Here is a 22,625-nt window from a genome sequence, read left to right as displayed (position 1 = left end):
AACACTAGTGGGCTACCACCAGCACGTCCTCCGACATTGTTGGTCACTGTCGCAAATGACACATTTCACTGCATGTTTCGATGTACTTGTGATAAATAAAGCTGATCTTGTATTTATCAAAAACGGAGGCACTGGCCAAACCTTCAATACAAGTACCTTGAGAAGGAGCAAAGGGAAATTCTCTGGTCTCTCAGTAAGTATTTATCTCCTCCCCCCTCCCCCCCAATATCAGAAATAGAGCAATCTGGCCGTTTCTAGACTGGAATTTGTTGAACTCAGATCAGCTGACATGTGAGCTTTATTCTCCAGTTATATATCTCTGCAACTTTATTTATTTTTCTTATTTATTTAGAGATACAGCATGGTAACAGGCCCTTTCAGTAAGCCCAAAACGCCCAATTACATCCATGCGGCCACTTAATCTACTAACCCATACAACTTTGGGATTTGGGAGGAAACCGGAGCACCAGAAGAAACCCACGCGGTCTCGGGGAGAACTTACAGATAGCTGCGGGAATTGAACCCAGGTCGCTGGTGCTGTAAATGCATTATGCTAACTCTGCTGTCCCTTAACATACGAAAATATTTTAGTGGATCTATCTTCTCTGGACTTCTTTAGATCACATCCATTGTGAGTGGGCAGTTTAAATGGTTTGGCATGAACTAGATGGGCTGAAGGGCATGTTTCTGCGATGTACTTTTCTACGACACTATGGTAACACTGCAAATGTATGAAGATGAAAGACATTGTGTAAATATAAATTATTACTTAATTTGGTCATCTCAAGACGGCCTGCTATAGCAAGTAATCCCTGTAAGTTCCTCAGTATTGTGAAATAGCAGGAGCAGAGTGCCAGAATTTTTCCCATTCCTTTCCCTGTGGAGTTGCAGCCAAGTGCATGTCACCTCAGCATAGACGTTGTCAAACCAGGGATTTATTTTGTTGGATCTGCCTAGTTCGGTACATAGCAACCAAATCAAGTAGGGACCTTTGAAATTTAAACTGTAACCTGAGGAAATAAATCCTAAGAATGGATCACATGCACCCCTCCTTATGCGGGAAGATATCCCGAGGAATAAGCGATGACAGATGTCTTAACAATATCCAGCAGTGTCATATCAAAGTATTAAGCTCTGGAGAAATTTCTAGAGTGTAACTTTGAACAAAAATTCAAATAAAGTATTAATAATCCAACAGTACTATAAACATAAAGTTTATAGTGATATTTCAGCTTTACAAAGGTCTTGTTAGGCGACAGCTGAAGTATTGCATACTATTGTGGTCATCCCATTATAGCAATGACGTTGAGGCTTTGGAAAGGGTGCAGAAGAGATTTACCAGGATGTTGCCAGGATTTGATTATGTACTATACCGAGAGTCTGGACAAACTTGGTTTGTTTTCTCTGAAGCGGTGATGGAGGTTTATAAGGTTATGAGAGGAGACAAATAATATATTGTTCCCAGGGTTGAAAAGTCTAATAGTATCATGTCATCATCATCATACGTCATATCGTATGACGTGGGCGATCATGGTCTTATGACCATTATTGTTCTTGGCAAATTTTTCTGCAGAGGTGCTTTGCCATTGCCTTTTTCTGGACGGTGTCTTTACAAGATGGGTGACTCCAGCCATTATCAATATTCTTCAGAGATTGTCTTCCTGGCATCAGTGGTCGCATAACCAGGACGTGTGATATGCACCAGCTGCTCATACGACCATCCTCCACATGCTGCCATGGTTTCACATGACCCTGATCGGGGGCAAAGCAGAGGCTACACTTTGCCCAAGGGTGACCTGCAGACTGACGGAGTGAATAAGTACCTTACAGCTCCTTTGGCAGACATGCATTTACAACCTGTCAAATTCTATAGGGCATACATTTACTGTGAGAGGAGGTAATCTTACAGGAGTTGTAAGGGGCAAGCTTTTTTTTTACATAGAGAGTTGTAGGTGACTGGGATGCACTGCCTGAAGTAGTGGTCAAGGCAAGCATTGAAGATGTTTGAATAGGCACATGAATGTGGAGAAAATGGAAGAATACGGACATTTGTGTCAGCAGAAGGGATTAGTTTAGATTGGGGACCATTAAGAGGCATAGATGTGGGAAAAATGGAAGGATATGGACATCTGTGTAGGCAAACGGATCAGTTTAGTTGGCCATTAGATTCAGCACAACATTACAGGCCAAAGGCCCTGTTGCTATTCTGTACTGTTCTCTGTTCTACCTAAAGTAGAAGTACATGATGTATACAGGACAGTTTTTGGAGGAGTGTAAGAAGATAGGAGGCTTAGATAGACTGGACTGCCAGTGCCTTTTTCCCAAAGCAGAAATAGCTAAAATGAAAGGGCTTAATTTTAAGGTGATTGGAGGAAAGTATCGGGGAGATGTCAGATATAGGGTTTTTTTTGCACAGAGTGGTGGGTGCATGGAACATGCTGCTGGGGTGGGGGGTGATGGTGGTTGATAGATCCAAATTCATTAGACATTCAAGAGACTCTTAAATAGGCACTTGGATGAAAGAAAAATGGAGGGTTATGTGGGGCAGAAGCATGAAATTGATCTCGGGAGTGTTTCAAAGGTTAGCAGAAGGTCGTAGGTTGAAGGCCATGTACTGTGCTGTATGCTCCAGCTACATGTGGAACTTAGGATCCAAGTCCATAGCTCCCTGAGATTGGCCACACAAGTTGATAAGGGGGGAAAGAAGGCAGAAGGGATGATGGTTGAGGTACTGAGTTCAAAAATCAGGAAGTTATGTTTCAGCTTTATAAAACTCTGGTTAAGCCACATCTGGACTATTGTATTCAGTTCTGATCATCCATTTATAGGAAGGGTATAATGACCATAAGACATAGGAGCAGTATTAGGCCATTTGGCCCAATGAGCCTGCACTGCCATTTCATCATAGCTGATCCATTTCCCTCTCAACTCCATTCTCCAGTTTTTCCCCCATAACTTTTCACACCCTGACTAGTCAAGAATCTATCAATGTCTGCCTTAAATATACCAAGTGATTTGGCCTGCACAGTCACTTGTGGCAATTAATTCTGGTGATTCACTACTCTCTTGTCTGAGGAAATTCCCTTCTCATCTCTGCCCTGAATGGATGTCCTTCTGTTCTGAGCTCATGCCCTCGTGGGGATGCAAGAGAGCTTTACCAGGATGCTGTCTGGATTCAAAGTTGTGTGCTATAAGAAGACATTGAACAAGCTAGGGTATTTTTTCCTCTGGAGGCCAAGGGAAGATTGGATAGAAATTTATAATAGAGGCATAGATGCACTCAACGTCCACTTTATTCGGTACACCTGCTCATTATTGTAAATATCTAACCAGCCAATCATGTCACAGCAACTCTATGTATCAAAGCATGCAGACACTGTCAAGAGATTCAGTTGTTGTTCAGACCAAACATCAGAATGGGGAAGAAGTGTAATGTAAGTGACTTTGACCGAAGAATGATTGTTGGTGCCAGACGGGTGGTTTGGGTATCTCAGAAACATTTTCTAGAGTTTACAGAGAATGGTGTGAGAAACAAAAAACATCCATTGAGTGGCAGTTCTGTGAGTTAATGAGAGAGGGCAGAAGAGAATGGCAGAATGGTTCAAGCTAACAGGATGGTCAAATAACCACACATTGCAACAGTGATGTGCAGAAGAACATCTCTGAATGCACAACACGCCGAACCTTGAAATGGATGGGCTACAGCAGCAGAGACCACGAATATATACTGAGTGGCCAACTCATTAGGTTCAGGAGGTGTAGTGTTGATAATATAGTATAGGTATCTACTGAGTGAGGATTGCTGTTATCTTCTTCTCAGGGCTAAAATGTCTAATACTAGAGGGCATACATTGTATATAAACTTAAAGGAAGTGTTTACACAAGTTATTTACACAGATGGTGGTGGATGCCTTGAACCTGCTGCCTGGGGTGTCAGATACAATAGAGGCATTTAAGAGGCTGTTAGACATATGAATATGCAGGGTATGGAGGTGTATGGATGTTGAGAAGGCAGAAGGGACTAGCTTAGTAACCAGTATTTAATTACTAGTTTAATTAATAGACCATACCCATTGTGAACCAAAGGGCCTAGTCCTCAGTTGTACCCGTCTAAGTTCCATGTTCTAAATCACTAAACTGGACATAAGCGGTTCTGCAGATGCTGGAAATCCAAAGCAATACAAAAATGGTGCTGGTGAAGGTCACTCAAAAATTTGATGGTGGAGTGAAGAAGTTATTGCTAAAACTTAGAGAGTGAGTCTTCAGGCTCCTGTACCTCCTTTCCAATGATAGCCAGATTGATAGGTTGATCACCCTTTTGTTGGCAGAAATCCTTTGACCTGGGGCTTCATTGCCTGGAATGCTGCCGCACAAAACTTTGCTAAGATTTAATTTGCTTCTACCCTAAAAATCATGTTGTCGTCAACTCCTGTCCCTATTATTAACATAGATAATGTGGGAAGTGCTTAACGTATTGTTCAGAAAATTGAAAGTGGCATCACAGGTCGATGGGGTTGTAAAGAGAGCTTTTGGCACATTGGCCGTCATCCATCAAAGTATTGAATACAAAAGTTGGGATGTTTTGTTGAAGTTCTGTAAGATATTGGCAAAGGGTATTGTGCAAAGTTCTGGTCATCTATCTACAGGAATGATACCAAAAAGATTGAAAGAGTGCAGAGAAAATTTATAAGTGTGTTGCTGGAATTTGAGAACTTATAGGGAAAGATTAAATAGCTTAGGACTTTATTTGTGGGAGTGTAGGAGAATAAGAGGAGATTTCATAGAGCTATACAAATTTATGAGGATAAACACAAGCAGGCTTTTTCCATTGAAGTTGGGTGAGACTAGAACTAGAGGTCATGGATGAAGGGTGAAAGGTGAACCATTTAAGGGGAATGTGAGGGGGATATTCTTCACTCAGAGGGTCGTGAGTGTGTGGAATGAGCTGCCAGTGGAAGAGTTGGATGCAGGCTTGATTTCAACATTTAAGAGTAATTTGGGTAAGTATATGGTTGGAAGGGGTATGGAGGACTATAGACCTGGTGCAGATTGATGGGACAAGGCTGAATAATATTTCGGCATGGACTTGTTGGGCTGATGGACCGGTTTCTGTGCTGCAATGCTCTGTGACTTATGACTAATACAATATTTGGAAATAACCCTTGCAACACTTGTCTTTCAGGTGAGGAAGAGTGGGATTTTACAGACCGTCAGCCAAGAGGAGAGGAAACGGCAAGAGGTACATTTTACTCTTTGGTTAATCGTGGCCTCCCACATGGAGCATCAAGGCAATAACAATCACAAAATAGTTTATATTAAGGTGGAGATCTAAGGGTTATGAAAACCAGCCTAATAGAATGGAGAAAAGCTGATTTTAAGGCAGTGAATCAGAAAGATGAAATGGACAATCATGGGAAACATTAGAACTGGTGTACAGGAGAATAATTCTGCTAAAAGGCAGCATGGCAGCATTGGGATTAGAGTAAAGCCGTTAGTGACAGTGACACAGGTTCTATTCCTGCTGCTGTCTGTAAAAACAATTGTACATTTCTTTGTGGCCATGTGGGTTTCCTCTAACATTCCAATGATGCAAGGGTTAATTGGTCACATGGGTGTGATTAGACAGCATGAGCTTCGTGGGCAGAAGGGCCAGTTGTCGTGCTGTATCTCGACACTAAATTAAATGAACAAAGAACAAACATAATGAATGGTCCTGAGGCTCCAAGGAGGAATAAAGAAATAAGGATGATCATAAATGTAGAGAGTCCCTGATTAGAGATACTACAATGATATCAAGTGAGAGCAAAAATAAAAGATAGGATGATAAAGACATATAATAAAATTAATATACCAATGAACATAAAACGTAATTGTGAAATGCATAGTAAAATGCTTAATGAATCCAGAAGTGAACTATGCTGGAAGTATGAAATAAGATGGAGTTGTTATAAAATAAATACGAGGTAGGGATGAGAATGGGGCCATTAAGAAGTAGTTAGGTTAATGCTCACATTCAGGGATTCTGCAGTTCATGTTCTGTGTGTTACTTCGCTTTTTTATTGTTCGCATAATTTGTTCTTTTTTACATACATTGGGTGTTTGAAGGTCTTTGTTGTGTGGGGGTTTTTAACGGGTTCTATTGTGTTTCTTTGTTTTGTGGCTGCCTGCAAGAAGAAGAATCTGAAGGTTCTATATACTACACATACTTATGATAATAAGTGTACTTTGTACGACAGGAACAGAACACAATGTAGAACCTAGAACTTTGAGCATTACAGCCCAGTTCAGGCCCTTTGGTCCACAATGTTGTGCCGACGTTTTAACTCACTGTAAGATCAATCTCACCCTTCCCTCCCACATAGTCCTCCATTTTTCTTTCAACCACATGCCAATCTAAATTCCACTAATGTTTCTGCATCTACCAGCACTCCTCATTCTGTTTGAAACAGAACCTACCTTTGTCACCCCCCAAAACTTTTCTCTAATTACCTTAAAATTATGACCCCCCCCTTTATAAATCAAAATATTGAGTATACGAGTTGAAATGTAGTGGTGAGGTTGTTTAAGGCTGAATTTGGAGTATGGTGTGCAGTTTTGGTTGCTGAATTACAGGAAAGATATTAATAAGGTTGAAAGAGTGCAGAGAAGGTTTACAAGGATGTTGCCAGGACTTGAGAAACTGAGTTACAGAGAAAGCTTGAATAGGTTAGGACTTTATTCCCTGGAGCGTAGAAGAATGAGTGGAGATTTGATAGAGGTGTATAAAATTATGGGTATAGATAGAGTGAATGCAAGCAGGCTTTTTCCAGTGAGGCTAGGGGAGAAAAAAACCAGAGGACATGGGTTAAGGGTGAAGGGGGAAAAGTTCAAAGGAAACATTGCGGGGGGGGCTTCTTCACACAGAGAGTGGTGGGAGTGTGGAATGAGCTGCCAGATGAAGTGGTGAAGGCGGGCTCGCTTTTAACATTTAAGAAAATCTTGGACAGGTACATGGATGAGAGGTGTACGGAGGGATATGGCCCAGGTACAGATCAGTGGGACTAGGCAGAAAAATGGTTTGGCACAGCCAAGAAGGGCCAAAAGGCCTGTTTCTGTGCTGTAATGTTCTATGATTCTTATATTAGCAATTTGTTACTTTGCTTTAGTGTTTACCGAGGAGATGTGATTGGCAGACTGGAAATACTTGATGAAAACAGCAATAAGATAAGCGCACTTAAACTAGATTCAGATTAATTTAACCTGTACTTTAATCAGTATTAACTTCAGATGTTCACCAGGAAATCCTATGAGGAATTTTAGAAGAAACATCTTTCTCCAATGAAGGGATCAAAGTTCAACATAAATTTATTATCAAAGTACATATATGTCATCTTATACAGCCATGAGATTCATTTTCTTGTGGGCATTCACAGAAAATAACACAATAGAATCATGGAAAAAAGAAAGGAACACAATAGAATAATTAAAAAATGGGACAAAGAAAGACAAATAACCAATGTGCAAAAGACAGCAATCTGTGCAAATCCAATAAAGAAAAAATGTAATAATGATAATAAATAAGTAAGCAATAAATATCAAGAACGTGAGTTGTAGGTTGTGGTTGTAGGTGTGAGTGAAGTTATCCATTCTGGTTCAAGAGCCAAAGGATTAAGGGTTCTGGACCCTGGTGGTGTGGGTCTCGAGGCTTCTGTGTCTCCTTCCTTGTGGCAGCAGTGAGAAGAGAGCATGACTTGAATGGTAGGGGTCCTTGATGATGGATGCTGCTTTTCAGTGGCAGCACCCAAGAGTGGGGAATGAGCCAATGTTTGGTTGCTGGAGTGGATTTGGAGCCAATTCAGAGAGGCAAATCTGAGGCAAGGCAGAGTCAGTCGAAGCAGCGAGGTCCGAGATCGAGAGCAAGGAACAAGCCGAGGTTTGATTTATTCAATCGCCGGGCCGAATTGGAAAGGTCGGGTATGGGCCGAATCAAGGCAGCGGGTCCCGGGCCCGAGAACATTTTGAAGCATCAGGTTGACTCGTCTTTGTGCTGAACTGAGGCTGTGGCCTGCAACCAACGGGCTCCTAGATTGGCTCTGACTGGCTTCATGGCTACGGACTCACTTTCATGAGCTTCAGTTCTGAATGTTATTTGCTTATTTTTATTGCTTGCATAGTTTATTTTTCTCTGCACACTGGGTGTCTGATGGTCTTTTTTTACTGGGTTCTAGTGGGTTTCTTTGTTTTGTGGCTGCTGTAAGGAGGTAAATATACATACTTTGATAACACATGCTGTTTGAATGTATTTTGAACTTTATATCGGACTATATACTGGTTATGCTAAGATGGACTCTGGCCTCACAAAGCACAAAGTGAATTTATCATCAAGGTTCATGTATGTCACCATATACCTTTCTGAGATTCATTCTCTTGCAGGCATACTCAATAAATCCATGAACCATAATAGAATCAATGAAAGACTGCACCCAACAAATAACCAATGTGCAAAAGACAATAAACTGTGTGAATCGAAAAGAAAAAAGAAAACGTCATAATGCATAAATAAGTAATAAACACAGAGAACATGAGACCTTGATAGTGAGTCCATAGACTCTGGTGGGGGCAAGTGAAGTTATCCCCTCTGGTTGAGAAGCTAGTTCTGTCTCGCTAAGTACATGTTCAGCACAGCATTGTGGGCTGAAGGGCCTGTGTTGTGCTGTAGGGTTTTCTATGATTCTGATTTTATTATTTATCTGCACTGCACGCTTTCAGTAGGTCTTACACTTTATTCTGCATGGTTATTGTTTGACCAATGCACTATGTAATGACCTGTAGGACAAGCTTCTCACTGATTCACATGACAAAAATAACCCAGTAAGATGGTTTCTTGCCCAGTAAAATGGTGCCGTGAAGTGTCAGATCTGTATACAGCTCCGATGGGAATCATTATACTGCACATTCCCATTTAGGACTACAACAGGTGAAACCCACAGTCACAACCATTGGCACTTCAGTAAGCAGCATCGCTTTACGATGTTTAAAATCGCTTTCAGATGTTTGAGATTCTTATTTAGGTCTACAACAGATAAAATCCACTTTCACAGCCATGGGCACTTCAGTAAGCAATGTGGCTTTAAGATGTTCAAAAACAGTCTATTGATACTCAAAATCAGTGAACCTCAGATGACAAACTTGGACCGCACGTGCAGTTCCCCTTTAAGAAAGTGGAAGTGGGGACATCACATACCTTAGTCTTCCACTCCCGACTATCGACTGGTGAATGTACAGTTTCTAGAATATAAAGTTGAAGACCCCAGAGCAAGATTCCTGTACCAGAAGGACATCAGGGACTGCTGTGTACTTTACTTTTTGGAAATACAGCTCACACCAGCAATTTCGGACACAGCACCACAGCCCAATGGATTTACCATTCTCCCCGAAGACAGCTCGGCTCTGTCCTTAAAGGTAAGTATGCTTTATGATTGATTCATCATGGTGCAAAAACATGGCATTCTGTCTCAATCCTGCTCACCTGACTTGGAACAGAAAGTGGTCAAATGTCATCTAAATGTGAGGGAGTTTACCACCATCATTCTGGTAGTGGTGTACGTTCCACCTCAGGCCAATGTCAGGTAGGCACTGGAGGAGCAAAACTCTGTAGACACCAGTCACAAAGCAGTACACCCTAATACCTTCCCTATCATTGTGGGAGATTTCAACCAGGCCAGCTTGAGGAAGTCTATGAACAACGTATCACCTGTGGAACCAGAGGAGCCAACTCACTTGACCTCTGTTACGCAACCATCAACCATCCCCCGCTCACACTTTGGAAAGTATGATCACCCGGCTGGACTTCTAGGCAGAGGCTAAAGACAGCAGCACCAGCGGTGAAGACCAAGAAAGTATAGTCAAGAGAAGCGGAGGGACATCAGAGGACTGCATTGAATAGGTAGACTGGACAATATTCAGAGATTCATCTTTGAATCTGAATTAGTATGCCACCTTTGTCACCGACTTCATCATGACCTATGTGGATGAGGGACGTACTGGACATACCCAAACCAGAAGCCATGAATTACCCAGGAGACTTGTAGCCTGCTCAGGGTTATTTCTGTGGCATTTAAGACCATAATCCAGAACAAGACAAGAAGACCAGGTACGACCTATGGAAGGCTGTTTTAAGAGTGTATCAACACTTCCAGTTGAAGTTCGAGAAGGATTGGATGCTTGTCAACTGTGGCAGAGTTTACAGACCATTACTTTTTACAAAGTGAAACCTAACGTCATGAAAGGCTGTGATGCTTCACACCCAGATGAGCTCAGCGCCTTTTTATACACACCTTGAAAGGGAGAATCAAACTACACATGTACGAATCCCTGTGTCATCTCATGACCCTGTGATCTCTGACTCAGAACATCTTTCAAGAGGCTGAATTCTTGCAACGAGTCAGGCCCAGATGGTACGACTCTGCAGGTTGGCTAGAATCAACTTTTGTCTAAACAAGGGCCTAGACTCACTGCAATTCGCCTACTGCCACAACAGGTTTATAGCAGATGCAATCTGACTGGCCATCCACTCAGTGTTGGATCTCCTGCACAACAGTAATACCTGCTTAAGGCTGCTGTTTTTTTTTGACTACAGCTCAGTGTTCAACACAATCATACCCACAGTTCTAATAAAATAAAGGTCCGAAACCAGGGTTTCTTACTTCCCTCTGCAACTGGACCCTTGATTTCCTCACTGGGAGATAACATACTACAAATCGGACGTAACATCTCCTCCTTGCTGACAGTCAACACCAGCACACTTCAAGGATGCATGCTTAGCCCATTACTCTACTCTCTCTGCACCCACTATTTTGTGTCTGGTCGCAACTTAAACACCTTCTATAAATTTGCCAAGGACACTATCGTTTGCAGAATCTCAGATGGTGTCAAGGAGGCATACAGGAGCAAGGTAGATCAGTTGGCTGAGTGGTGTCACTCACTCACATTGGTCTTACGTGAGTGACCTTGCACTCATGTAAGACCAAGGATTTGATCGTGGACCAGAAAATGGAAGTTGAGGGAATACATACGAGTCCTCACCGAGGGGTCAGGAGTGGAAAGGGTGAGCAGTTGCAAATTCCTGGATGTCAGCATTGCTGAAGATGTATCCTGGGCCCAACATATTGATGCAATTACGAAAGGGCTGGAAGGATCTATTCTGCTTGTGTCACAATAAATAAATAAATAGAAATTATGTAAACAAAAAATGCTTAGTCAAACAAAATAGTTACAATATTACTCAACTATTAGTGAAATATTGAAAACACAACACTTATCACCCTATTACTCCTTCTCATCCAGATCTACCTGCCAGCTCTTACCCTCACTTCATTATCCAGATTATCTCCACTTCATCCAGATGATGGGCCTCAGCCTGAAGTGTTGGCTGTCCATATCTCTCAACAGATGCTGCTTGCCCTTTTGAGTTTCTCCAGTTCTTATTAGTCTTACGTGGGTCCCAACATATGGTTAAGGATTAAAGATTAGCTTTATTTGTCGTGTGCATTGAAACATATTGTGAAATCCTTTGATAAGCATTGAAGTCTGAGGATGTGCTGGAGAAAGTCAACATACCATACTCACACTTACAACTCTAACCTAAACCCATATGTCCATACCATACCCACACTTACAACTCTAACCTAAACCCATACGTCCATACCATACCCACACTTACAACTCTAACCTAAACCCATACGTCCATACCATACCCACACTTACAACTCTAACCTAAACCCATACGTCCATACCATACCCACACTTACAACTCTAACCTAAACCCATACGTCCATACCATACCCACACTTACAACTCTAACCTAAACCCATACGTCCATACCATACCCACACTTACAACTCTAACCTAAACCCATACATCCATACCATACCATACCCACACTTGCAAGCCTTAACCTAAACCCATACGTCCATACCATACCCACACTTGCAAACCTTAACCTAAACCCATATGTCCATACCATACCCACACTTGCAAACCTTAACCTAAACCCATATGTCCATACCATACCCACACTTGCAAACCTTAACCTAAACCCATACGTCCATACCATACCCACACTTGCAAACCTTAACCTAAACCCATATGTCCATACCATACCCACACTTGCAAACCTTAACCTAAACTCATATGTCCATATCATGCCCACAACTTACACACCTTAACCTTAACCCATAAGTCCATAAGATACAGCAGAAGAATTAGGCAGTCAGCTCATTGAGTTTACTCTGCCATTCCATCATGGCTGATTTATTGAGCTAGTCAATCCCATTCTCCTGCCTTTTCCCTGTAACCATTGACATTCTTACTAACCAAGAAACTGTCAACCCTTGCTCTAGATATACCCAATGACTTGGCCTCCACAGCTGTCTGTGGCAATGAATTCCACAGATTCACTACCATCTGTCTGAAGAAATACCTCCTCATCTCTCTATTCAGAGGCTGTGCCTTCTGGGTGTAGACTCCCCATTATTGGAAAGATCCTTTCCATGTCCACTATACCTAGATCTTTCAATAGTCAATAGGTTTCAGTGAGACTCCCTCTTGTGAGTACGGGCCCAGAGTCATCAAACGTGTGATGTTGGAGGAAACCCATGCAGTCGCAGGGAAAACATACAAACTCCTTACAGACAGCGGTGAGAATTGAACCCCGATTGGTGATTGGATGTAGCGCTCTATCCTCTACGCCACCGTTCCACCCATATCTACAGAAGGGGCAAAACAGCTGCCATGACTCAAGTCTGAAAGCACTGTGCAGAGTCAGACACGACTAGAAGTTTCGCATCGCTCAGTCCAGTACATGCAGAGGAAGCAGCCCGCCCTGGAGGAGAAGTATCTTCATAACCACTTGTGGAAACAGTATTTCATTGAGCAAGCAGCCGAGCCAAGGAGCAGCCTCCTGTGGGAGAGGCTGGATGCAATTACAATTGATTTATTTAAATGTAGATTAGATAGATTTCTTTTTAGAAGTAACGTTTTGGTATTCAGAATTGGAGACAGGCTGTGCACTGATTGTACCATGCTCAAGACAAAACAAAGAACTTTGAATCTCTGATATCCAGCCCTTCAGCCCATGAAACCACTTCTGAACACAATGCCAAATCAAACTAAATCTTTTGTGCCTTTGTGTGTGATCCACAATCCTCTGCTCCCTGGATATTCATGTAAGCTGATCTGTTATTATCACATGTACCAAGGTTAAGTGAAAAACTTAAATCACAAGAGATTCTGTGGATGCTGGAAATCCAAAGTAACACACACAATTGTTGGAGGAACTCAGCAGGTGAGGCAGCATCTGTGGGGAGGAATAAGAAGTCGACATTTTGGGGTGAGATGCTTCATCACGACTAGAAAGGAAGGGGGCAGGGGAAGGGGAAGATGAGCTCACAGGTGATGAGTGAAGCCAGGTGAGATGGATGGTGGCAGGGTGGGGGTGGTGATAGGTGGAAGAGGTACAGGTGAACTGATAAATAAGGAGAAATAGTTACAACAAAGTAAGTTCAGAGATCAAGAGTTCATCTTTACCAAAATGTTGACTGTTTATTTATCTCCATAGATGCTGCCTGACCTGCTGAGTTCCTCCAGCATTTTGTGTGTGAAAAACTTTGTCTTGCATACCATCCATACATCGCATCAGAGAATTGAGATGCTGCAGACAAAGAGCAATAAAAGAATGTAGAATAAAGCATTATAAGTCAGTTACAGAGGAAGTGCAGGGTAGGCAGACAATAAGGTACAAGGCCATGAAGAGCAGATTGTGAGGTTAAGAGTCCATTCTTACTGTACTAGGGACCATTATTACTTCAATAACAGTGGGCCAGAAGTTGTCCTTGAACCTGGTGGTGCACGCTTTCAGGCTTTTGCATCCTCTGCCTGAAGGTGGGTGCGGGAAAGAGAGAGAGAGAATAGCTGGAATGGGTGAGATCTTTGACTATTAAACACAAAGTACACTGCAGATGCTGTGGTCAAAGCAACACGTACAAACAAGCTGGATGAACTCAGCTGAGTTCATCCAGCTTGTTTGTACGTGATCTCTGACTATGTTGGTTGCCCTACCAAGAGACACCAAGACTCTATGGAGGGATGACTGGTTCTCACAATATGCTGAGCTGTGTCCATACAGCTTTCTGCTGTTTCTTGTGGTTTCAGGCTGAGCAGTTGCCATCGAAGTAATATGCTGTATGTGTGCTTGTATAACAGTCTCTTAAATGCCACTATAATACCTCTTCCCAGCAGCTATTTAAAAATAACTTACCTTGCACATCTCCTTTAAACTTCTCCCTCTCACCTTAAATGCATGTCCTCTAGTACTGGATATTTCTACCCTGGGATAAAGAGTCTGACTCTATCTATGCCTCTCATAAGCTTATAAAACTTTTTAAAAGATCTCGGCTCAGACTCTGACATTCCAAACAAAACAATTCAAATTTATTCTATTTGGAGCTCCCTGTGCATCCTTCTCCGCCTTGGTGACACTCATCGTAGATTGGGGGACTGCTTTGCTGAGCACCTTCGCTTTGTCCACAGGATTTCCCGGTGGCCAACCATTTTAATTCCAATCCCCATTCCCATCCTTAAGTTGGTCCATGGCCTTCTCTCCTGTCACAATGAGGCCGTTGTGAGGTTGGAGGAGCAACACCTCATGTTCCATCTGGTTAACGTCCAACTTGATGGCATGAACATTGATTTCTCTAACTCCTGGTAATTTCTACTTCTTCCCTCTGCTCTATTCTTCCATGCCCCATTCTGGCTCCCCTCATACCTCTTTTCTCCTCACCTGCCTAACACATCATTCTGGTGCCCCTCCTTCTTTCCTTTCTCCCCTGCTTCCCTCTCCTCTCCTAACAGTTTCCTTCTTCTCTTTCCCCTTTTCCCCTTTAGCTTTTCCACCTAAAATCTCCCAACTTCTCAATTCATTCTCCCTCCCCCCCCCAACCATCTACCTTCCCCCTCAGCTGGCTTCACCTATCACCCTATAGTTTGTACTTCTTCTGTTTCCCCCACCTACTTCCCCCTTCTTTCCAATCCTGATGAAGGGTCTCAGCCTGAAACATCAATTCTTTATTCCTTTTCATAGATGCTGCCCAACCTGCTGAGTTCCTCCACATGTTGTAAGTGTTGCTCCAGGTTTGTCCATCCATGGAGTGTTGTAGTTTAGAGGCTATGTGGGTTATTCTCACCCAGTCTAGATGTGGAAAAGATTGATAGATAGCTCTTTCTCAATTCTGTGGGCAGCAGTGTAGAATTGATGGAGTGATTTGTCTGATTAATAGCGTATCACTTACCCAACAGGCTGGTATATGTCTAGGGGAAAAGGAGATCCAGCCACTTACCAACCCCACCTCCCGTACACGCAGGTGCTGTGAGAATCAAGTTTATGCCGCGTGCAAACACACCACATCAAACTCACGCCAGATACTGTTATGGAATACACTTTAAAGATTTTACTAAAACTAAGAGAGTACTAGGCAATACGGTATATATGAAGGAAAAGAAAATAAAGTAAAAGGTGCCAACTTATCAAAGTTTAGTCAGTTTAGTGCACATTGTTGAAGCTCAACCATCGAACCATTCAACTTCTCTTCACTTTCCTCCGACCTCCACGTCCTCGCACCTGGGACCACTTAGGTGGTCGACCGAGCAGTGCAGCGCACATCCACCTTCCTCGGCGTCTTCTTCCCAACTCCTCTGAAAAGACCGCGAAAACCCCCAAGCTCCCAGCCTCACAAGACAAAATAACATTCCGCATTGGTTAACAAATGAATACAATCCCAATATCAGCAAGTCTGAAGCTAAACAGCTGTGAGAGAAAGCACTTCTCATAGAAAGAAGCATTCCTATTCTTAACAATCCAAAGAAGCCATTTTGATTAACATACACAGTACATTGTACAATTGAAATAATGAACGAGATTCTCTCATGTAAACTAGTTACATGACCCCCAGACAGTTGGTTTCCAACTTCTCTGAGGGACAGTTACTGCGTAGCTATCTGAGATTACAGGGTAACACACACACAAAGTGCTGGAGGAACTCAGCAGGCCAGACAGCATCTAGGAAAAGAGTATAGTCGATGTTTTAAGCCAAAACCCTTCCCCAGTCCTGTCGATAGGTTTCAACCTGAAATGTCATCTGTACTCTTTTCCTAAATGCTGCCTAGCTTGCTGAGTTCTTCCAACATTTTGTGTGTGTTGCTCAGCTTTCCAATATCTGCAGATTTTCTTTTGAATGAAATTACAGGGTGGCAGGTTGGAGATACGTCGTTAGCAAATGAGGTGTAAGGTGCTCCTTCCCTCTGCTAGCCTGCAGTCAATCTTGGACAAAGTATAGCATCTACTTAACAACCCTCCTCACCTCTCCCGGATCCGGGTCACGTGAAGCCATGTGAGCAGATGGTAGGTGGTTGTATGAGCAGCTGGTGCCTATCACAAATTCTGGTTATTTGACCGCTGATGCCAGGCAGACAATGTCTGAAGAGTATCGATGATGACTGGGGTCATCCATCTTGTAAAGACATCGCCCAGAAGAAGACCACTTCTGTAGAAAAATTTCTAAAGAATAATCATGGTCATGGAAAGTCTGTGACTGCCAACATCCTATAACATGGTACATAACAAGCAAACAAGAGATTAAACAGGAAGGGATCTGTGAAGTCCTTAGAGATAAGGGCACACACACCCCCCCCCCCCCCGCCCCCATCTACTTACATCTGAATGGATCTGTGTACAAATCTACTACCCTTTTGCTTAACTCGTTCATACACATACCCTCCTGGGTTGAGAGGTTGAAATATTTCCCATGATTGAAGAATTCCTCGTGAGGGTGGTTCTAAGCTTGTGTCAATCAAGCCCATCCTTGAAAATTTAGACATTGTACAGTAGAGTATTTTCCACTCAATTCCAGAGACTAGGTTTCAATTCTAACCACAAGTCCTACCCATGTGGAGTTTGCATGCTCTCCGGTGACCACGTGGGTCCACCCCCCCCCCCCCCCCCCCAACACATCTCAAAGAGGTGCAGCTGGGTGGTCGAATGAGCTGGAAGTCAACGGGAATGTGTGGAGAATGAAATGGGGTTGGTGTAGATCAGTGCATGGTGGTTGACATAGGCACAGTGGGACAAAGTATCTTTATTTTTTTGAAGCTCTACAGAATCCTGGTTAGACTACACGGAGTTCTGGTTGCTTCATTGTAAGAAGGATATAGAAGCCTTAGAGAGGGCGCAGAGAAGATTTACCAAGGTGCTGTCTGGAATAAAGAGATGAGTGAGCTGGGGCTTTGAAGTGAAGGAGAATGAGAGATGACATGATAGAGTTGTATAAGATAATAAAAGGAAGAGAAAGAGTGGACAGCCAGAGACTTTTTCAGTACAAAAGGACATACTTTGAAGGTGATGGCAGGGAAATAGGGGATATCAGAAGTAGTTTTTTACACAGAGAGTGGCAAATGCATGGTAGTAGAGGCAGGTACATTAGGGATATTTAAGAGATATTTAGATAGGCACATGACTGAAAAATGGAGGGCTCTGTGGGAGGGAAGTGTCAGATTGATCTTAGGGTTGGTTTAAGGGTTGGCCTAATATGATGGGTTCAAAGGGCCTGAATTGTGCTATACTGTTCTACGTTTCTGTGCTGTATGGCACTCTGACTAGATCATTTCTTTGTGTAAGTGTGTCCTTGATGTAGTGCGGATTCAGTGGCCAAAGAGCCTGTTTTTGCATTTAATGACCCTATCACTCTGTGATTAGGTATCTGCAGAAACGACTCAAATCCTGACATCCGTAAGTCATTCCTGACATCAGTAAGGAATCTATCAGATTCAGATTCATGTTCAGGATCATATATTTTTCACATGTACATTGGCACATACAGTGAAATGCGTCAATTGCATTAATAGCCAACACAACCTCAGCATGTGCGGGGTCCAGTTCACAAGTATCGGCACCCATTCTGGTGTCAATGTAGCTTGCCTATAGTGTTCAGCAGAATAATACAAACAACAAAAATAGCATAAAGACAACAACAAAACAAAAGAATAATATTTTCCCTATTCGTGCACCCAAACAAGGTCTCCAACCCCCCCCCCCCCCCAACCAGGACAGGACACTTCCTGGCCTCCAAGCACCAGACTTTGGCCTCGGACACATGGATTTGTAGACATTGAGCCTTCATCCTCCAGTCTCTGGCCCAGACTTACAAACTCACAGACATCTGACCCTCTGGACACACCAACCCAAGGGTTTTGATGTTCAATCCTTGACCTCTGGACTCGCTAATTCCTAGATTTTGGCCTCAGGATATCAAGCTCAGACTCCCCATTTATGGGATTTGCCTTTGATCTCCAGGCCTCGCCTCCAGACTGACAACTCTAGGTTGATGGTGATGGAATTCTCTCTGTTTGCTTGGATGAGTACCGTTCCAGGAACCTTTGGAACCTACCTTAAACAGTTTTTGCTAAGGCAGGTCGTAATCGACAGCAGTACAAGAAGGCAGCTCACTACAAACATCTCGACAAGGTCAATGTAAATTTATTATCGAAGGGTCACCATATACAACCCTATATGTCACCATATACAACCCTAGGATTTATTTTCTTGTGGACATACTCAATAAATCCAATATTGAATAATAAAGAATGAAAGACTTTACATTCTTCCTGATGACAGTAGCAACTTCAGCATTCAACTATTGTGCAAAAGACAGCAAACTGTGCAAATGCAAAAAAAAAGTTAATAATAATAAATAAGCAGTAAAAATTGAGAACATGAGATGAAGAGTTATTGAAAATGAGTCCATAAGTTGTGGGAACATTTCAATGATGGAGTATGTAAAGTTGTTAACCCCTTTGGTTCAGGAGCCTGATGGTTGAGGGGTAATAACTGTTCCTGAACCTGGTGGTGTGAGTCCTGAGTCTTCTGTACCTTCGTCCGGGTGGCAGCAGTGAGAAGAGAGCATGTCCTGTGTGGTGGGGGGTCCCTCATAATGGATCCTGGAATAGAAAATAGGAATCAGAATCAGGTTTGTTATCACTGGCAAATGTCATGAAATTTGGTGTTTTGTGGCAGCAGTACAGGCAAGGTATCAAAAATACTATAATTTACAATAAAAATATATAAAAGATGAATAATTAGAGCATAAGGAGAGCAAAATAGTGAGGATCATGGACAATTCAGAACTCTGGCTGAGGATAAGAACCTGTATCTAAAACATTGAGTGTAGGTCTTCAGGCTCCTTTACCTCCTCCTTGTTGGTAGTAATGAGTAGAGAGCATGCTTGTAGTGAAAGTCCTTAATGATGGATGTAGCTTTCTGGAGGCACCATCTCTTGAAGATATCCTCGATGTTGGGGAGGTTTGTGTCCATGATGGAGCTGGCTGAGTTTACAACTCTTAGCGTCATTGGCACCTCTAGGACAGATGGTGATAATGTCAGTCAGAATGCTCTTCACGGTACAGCTGTAGAAATTTGCTAGAGCCTTCGGTGACATACTAAATCTCCATCAAACTTCTAATGAAGTATCGCTGTTGGCGCGCCTTCTTTATGATGAAGAAAAGGTTGTCTGTTTTTCTTGCGGCAGCCGTCTATGAATAATAAGAACCCTATAATTCACATTGACATTTTGTTATAATTTTGTGATGGAAACCATTCATCAAAGCAGAATTGTCTTCCTGTTGGCCACAGCTTTCTTTGGACAGAATGGTTTATGGTTCTGAACCAAGGATCAAATTCACCTTTATTTAGACTACAGTTATTAAAGGGAAAAATCCCAGAAGTGCTTTCAATCTCGCACTACTTTTGCAACCACTCTGTTCCCAGCAGCCTGGTGAGAAGAATCTGGATAGCTTTTAGGAACTCGTTATTAAAAAGAAATCTCCGTAATTTACATTATTTATATACTTAATCAGTGATGTTATAATCGTGTATGGAAAAGCACAAGAAAGCCTAATGCTGAATGAAATTGGGACAATTTCACTGTACACTTAGTGGCCACTTTATTAGGTACCTCCTGTACTGAATAATAAAGTTGTGCTAACAACATGCTACGATGTCGCATTTGTACAAAGCACTGCTAAACTGAACTTGAAATAATGTTCAGTTGTGACTTAGATTCAGATTTATTTATTTGTCACACGTACATCAAAGCATGCATGAAGTGGGTCATTGCGTTAACAACCAACACACCCTGAAGATGTGCTGGGGACAGACCGCAAGTGTTGCCACAGGTTCAGGCGCAAACCTAGCTTGCCCACAATGTTCAGTAGAACAGCACATAACACAAGCAGCAAAAATAAGCCCTTTTTGAACAACAACTCATTCACATATGTGAACAGTCCTCCAAGCCCAGATCAGGCCTCTGGGTCTCCAGCCCCTCCAAACTCCAGCATTCTTCTGGATTCACAGATAATGGGCTTCTGACTTTCCAGAGGAATTCAGACACGTTGTCCCAGGCAATCGGCCTCCAATTCTGGACTTCCAACCAACCTTTGATCTTCAGTATCAACCCCAGGACTAGCTGTTTACATTTAACCTGAGATAGCTTAGATGCCATTAAGCAGAAAAGATTTAAGAGGATGACTGAGGGTCTGAGTTGTGGAGAGACACTGAGCAGGCTGGGACTTTATTCCTTAGAGTGTAGCAGAATGAGGGGTGGTCTTATCGATGGGTGTAAAATCATGAGGGCCATAGATAGGGTGAGACCACCTGTTTCCCAGGGTCAGAGTATCAAAGGCACAGTGTTTAGATGAGAGGGGAGAGATATGAACCTGAGGGGCAACTTACCCGAGGAAGTGGTTGAGGAAGGTACATTAAAAACATTTAGAAGGTGTTTGGACGGAAAGACAAATGGGACCATCTTAGATTGGCATGGTCCAGTTTGCCTGTATGTATGATGTATGACCCCATGACTCCAAGCACCTTAATTGAAAAATCACCCTATTACTCAAGGGTGAAGGTTCATCTTTATTGGTCAGAAGTGCTGACGTGCATTAGAAATTTGCTGTGGTGCAGTGTCGTGACAGGCAACAAAAAAACATCCTTCAACAATTATGTAAAAAAATAAACAGAGGTTAAACTGCAGATATGGAATGAAATATGCATTAATACATTAAACCAGCATGTGTTTACAATGTGAATGGCATTATAAAAAGTGGTTTGAAGTGTTTACAGTGCAGTGACTGAGGTAATAGAAAAAGTGGGGTGGGAGGGGAATCTAGCAAGAATGGTTGATTTCAAACTGGACAGCCAGCTCCTTTTTCGCAGGATGGAAATGACTAATAGCAGAGGATTTTTTTGAGGTAATTGCAGGAATGTTTTGGGATGATGTCAGAGGTAGGTTTTTACACAGAGAATGGTGGGTGGTGGAGGCTGAAACATTATGGACATTTAAGAGATAGGCACATAGATAAGAGAAAAATGGAGGGTAATTGGCTATGTAGGTGGAAGGGTTAAATTGATCATGAAGTAGGTTAAAAGGTCATCATAACATCATGGGCCGAAATGTCTGTACTGTGCTGTAATGTTCAATGTGCTATGAAACTAATTGAATTGTCCTGTTTCTAGTTATTCATGACTACTAGGAAACTTTTCATACTAATATAATTTTTATTTTTTTCTCAGCCCATGTTGGTAATATCTGAGGTATGGGCATAGCCAAATACACTCATTTCTCAATTGCTCTGAACTTCTTGATGATTCTAGTGGTGTTTAGTATTGTGGCCTTCTGAAAATTTACATAGATATTACTGTGTAGGTCCAATTCTTTTATGCTTTTGTGCTCTGACTGTGGGATGACACCAGTTTTAGACATTACTATTGGGACAAAGTATACCCTGTTCATGTTCCATAGTCTTTCTATTTTAATTCTGCAAATTTTTGGTGTTTTCACTTATTGACTTCTGTATGTCATGTGTTTTTGAAATGGCTATTGCTGTTAAGTACGTTGTTCTTGCTTGCTTATCCTGTATTGTTATATTGAGAAAGTTATCATGGGTTGTCCTATCTGTAATAACAGATCAGTTGTAATATAATTTGTAGGACTCTGACTCTAAAACTGGATTAGACTTGTATCTAGATTATGGTATGGTTTCTTTTATGCGTTTGTATTCTAATGCAAGCTTTTATGAATGATGTTTGCCACTTGATTGTAATCAGATTGAGTTAAACTGCTGCAGGATCCTGTAAGATGTTGGATTGCTTCTGGTTTCTTTTGGCATTTTCTGCACTCATCATCTTGAATTTGTCGGTCTTCTATTTTTGTATTTCTGATAATTTTGTGTTAACCACCGGGTCCTGTATTGCCACAATGAATACTACTGTTTCTGGGAAGAGGTCTCCAACTCTGAGCCCAGGGGTCCAACACTTCCTTGTCGATATCTAGTCTGCTCAGATCATGGGGATGTCCTCCATGGAGGGTCATGCTCTTCTGTTGGTTAATTTTTTTCTTCAATTGTGGTAATTTATTCCTTTTTCTGGGTTGTGCTTTCATTTAAGTTTAGTGGTCCGTACTTATCAGAATTGTATATGTTTGCATGGACTGCTGAATCCTGTTTTGTTGATGAAAATATATCCTCAAAAGTTTTATCTGATTATT

General features: G+C 42.1%; 1 protein-coding gene across 3 annotated transcripts in view; it reads left to right on the top strand.

Moving 5' to 3' along the window:
* Positions 1-22,625, top strand: part of LOC132406609 (rho guanine nucleotide exchange factor 26-like) — a 218,438-nt gene that overhangs the window by 77,019 nt on the left and 118,794 nt on the right. For all 3 annotated transcript variants that reach the window (XM_059992420.1, XM_059992427.1, XM_059992432.1), the window contains one exon: positions 5,183-5,239. In XM_059992420.1, the coding sequence (XP_059848403.1) occupies positions 5,183-5,239 (57 nt within the window). The remainder of the gene's footprint in view (positions 1-5,182; positions 5,240-22,625) is intronic.

The sequence above is a fragment of the Hypanus sabinus genome, chromosome 2, assembly GCF_030144855.1.
Source record: "Hypanus sabinus isolate sHypSab1 chromosome 2, sHypSab1.hap1, whole genome shotgun sequence".
Lineage (NCBI taxonomy): Eukaryota > Metazoa > Chordata > Chondrichthyes > Myliobatiformes > Dasyatidae > Hypanus > Hypanus sabinus.
This window is presented reverse-complemented; position numbering and strand designations above follow the sequence as displayed.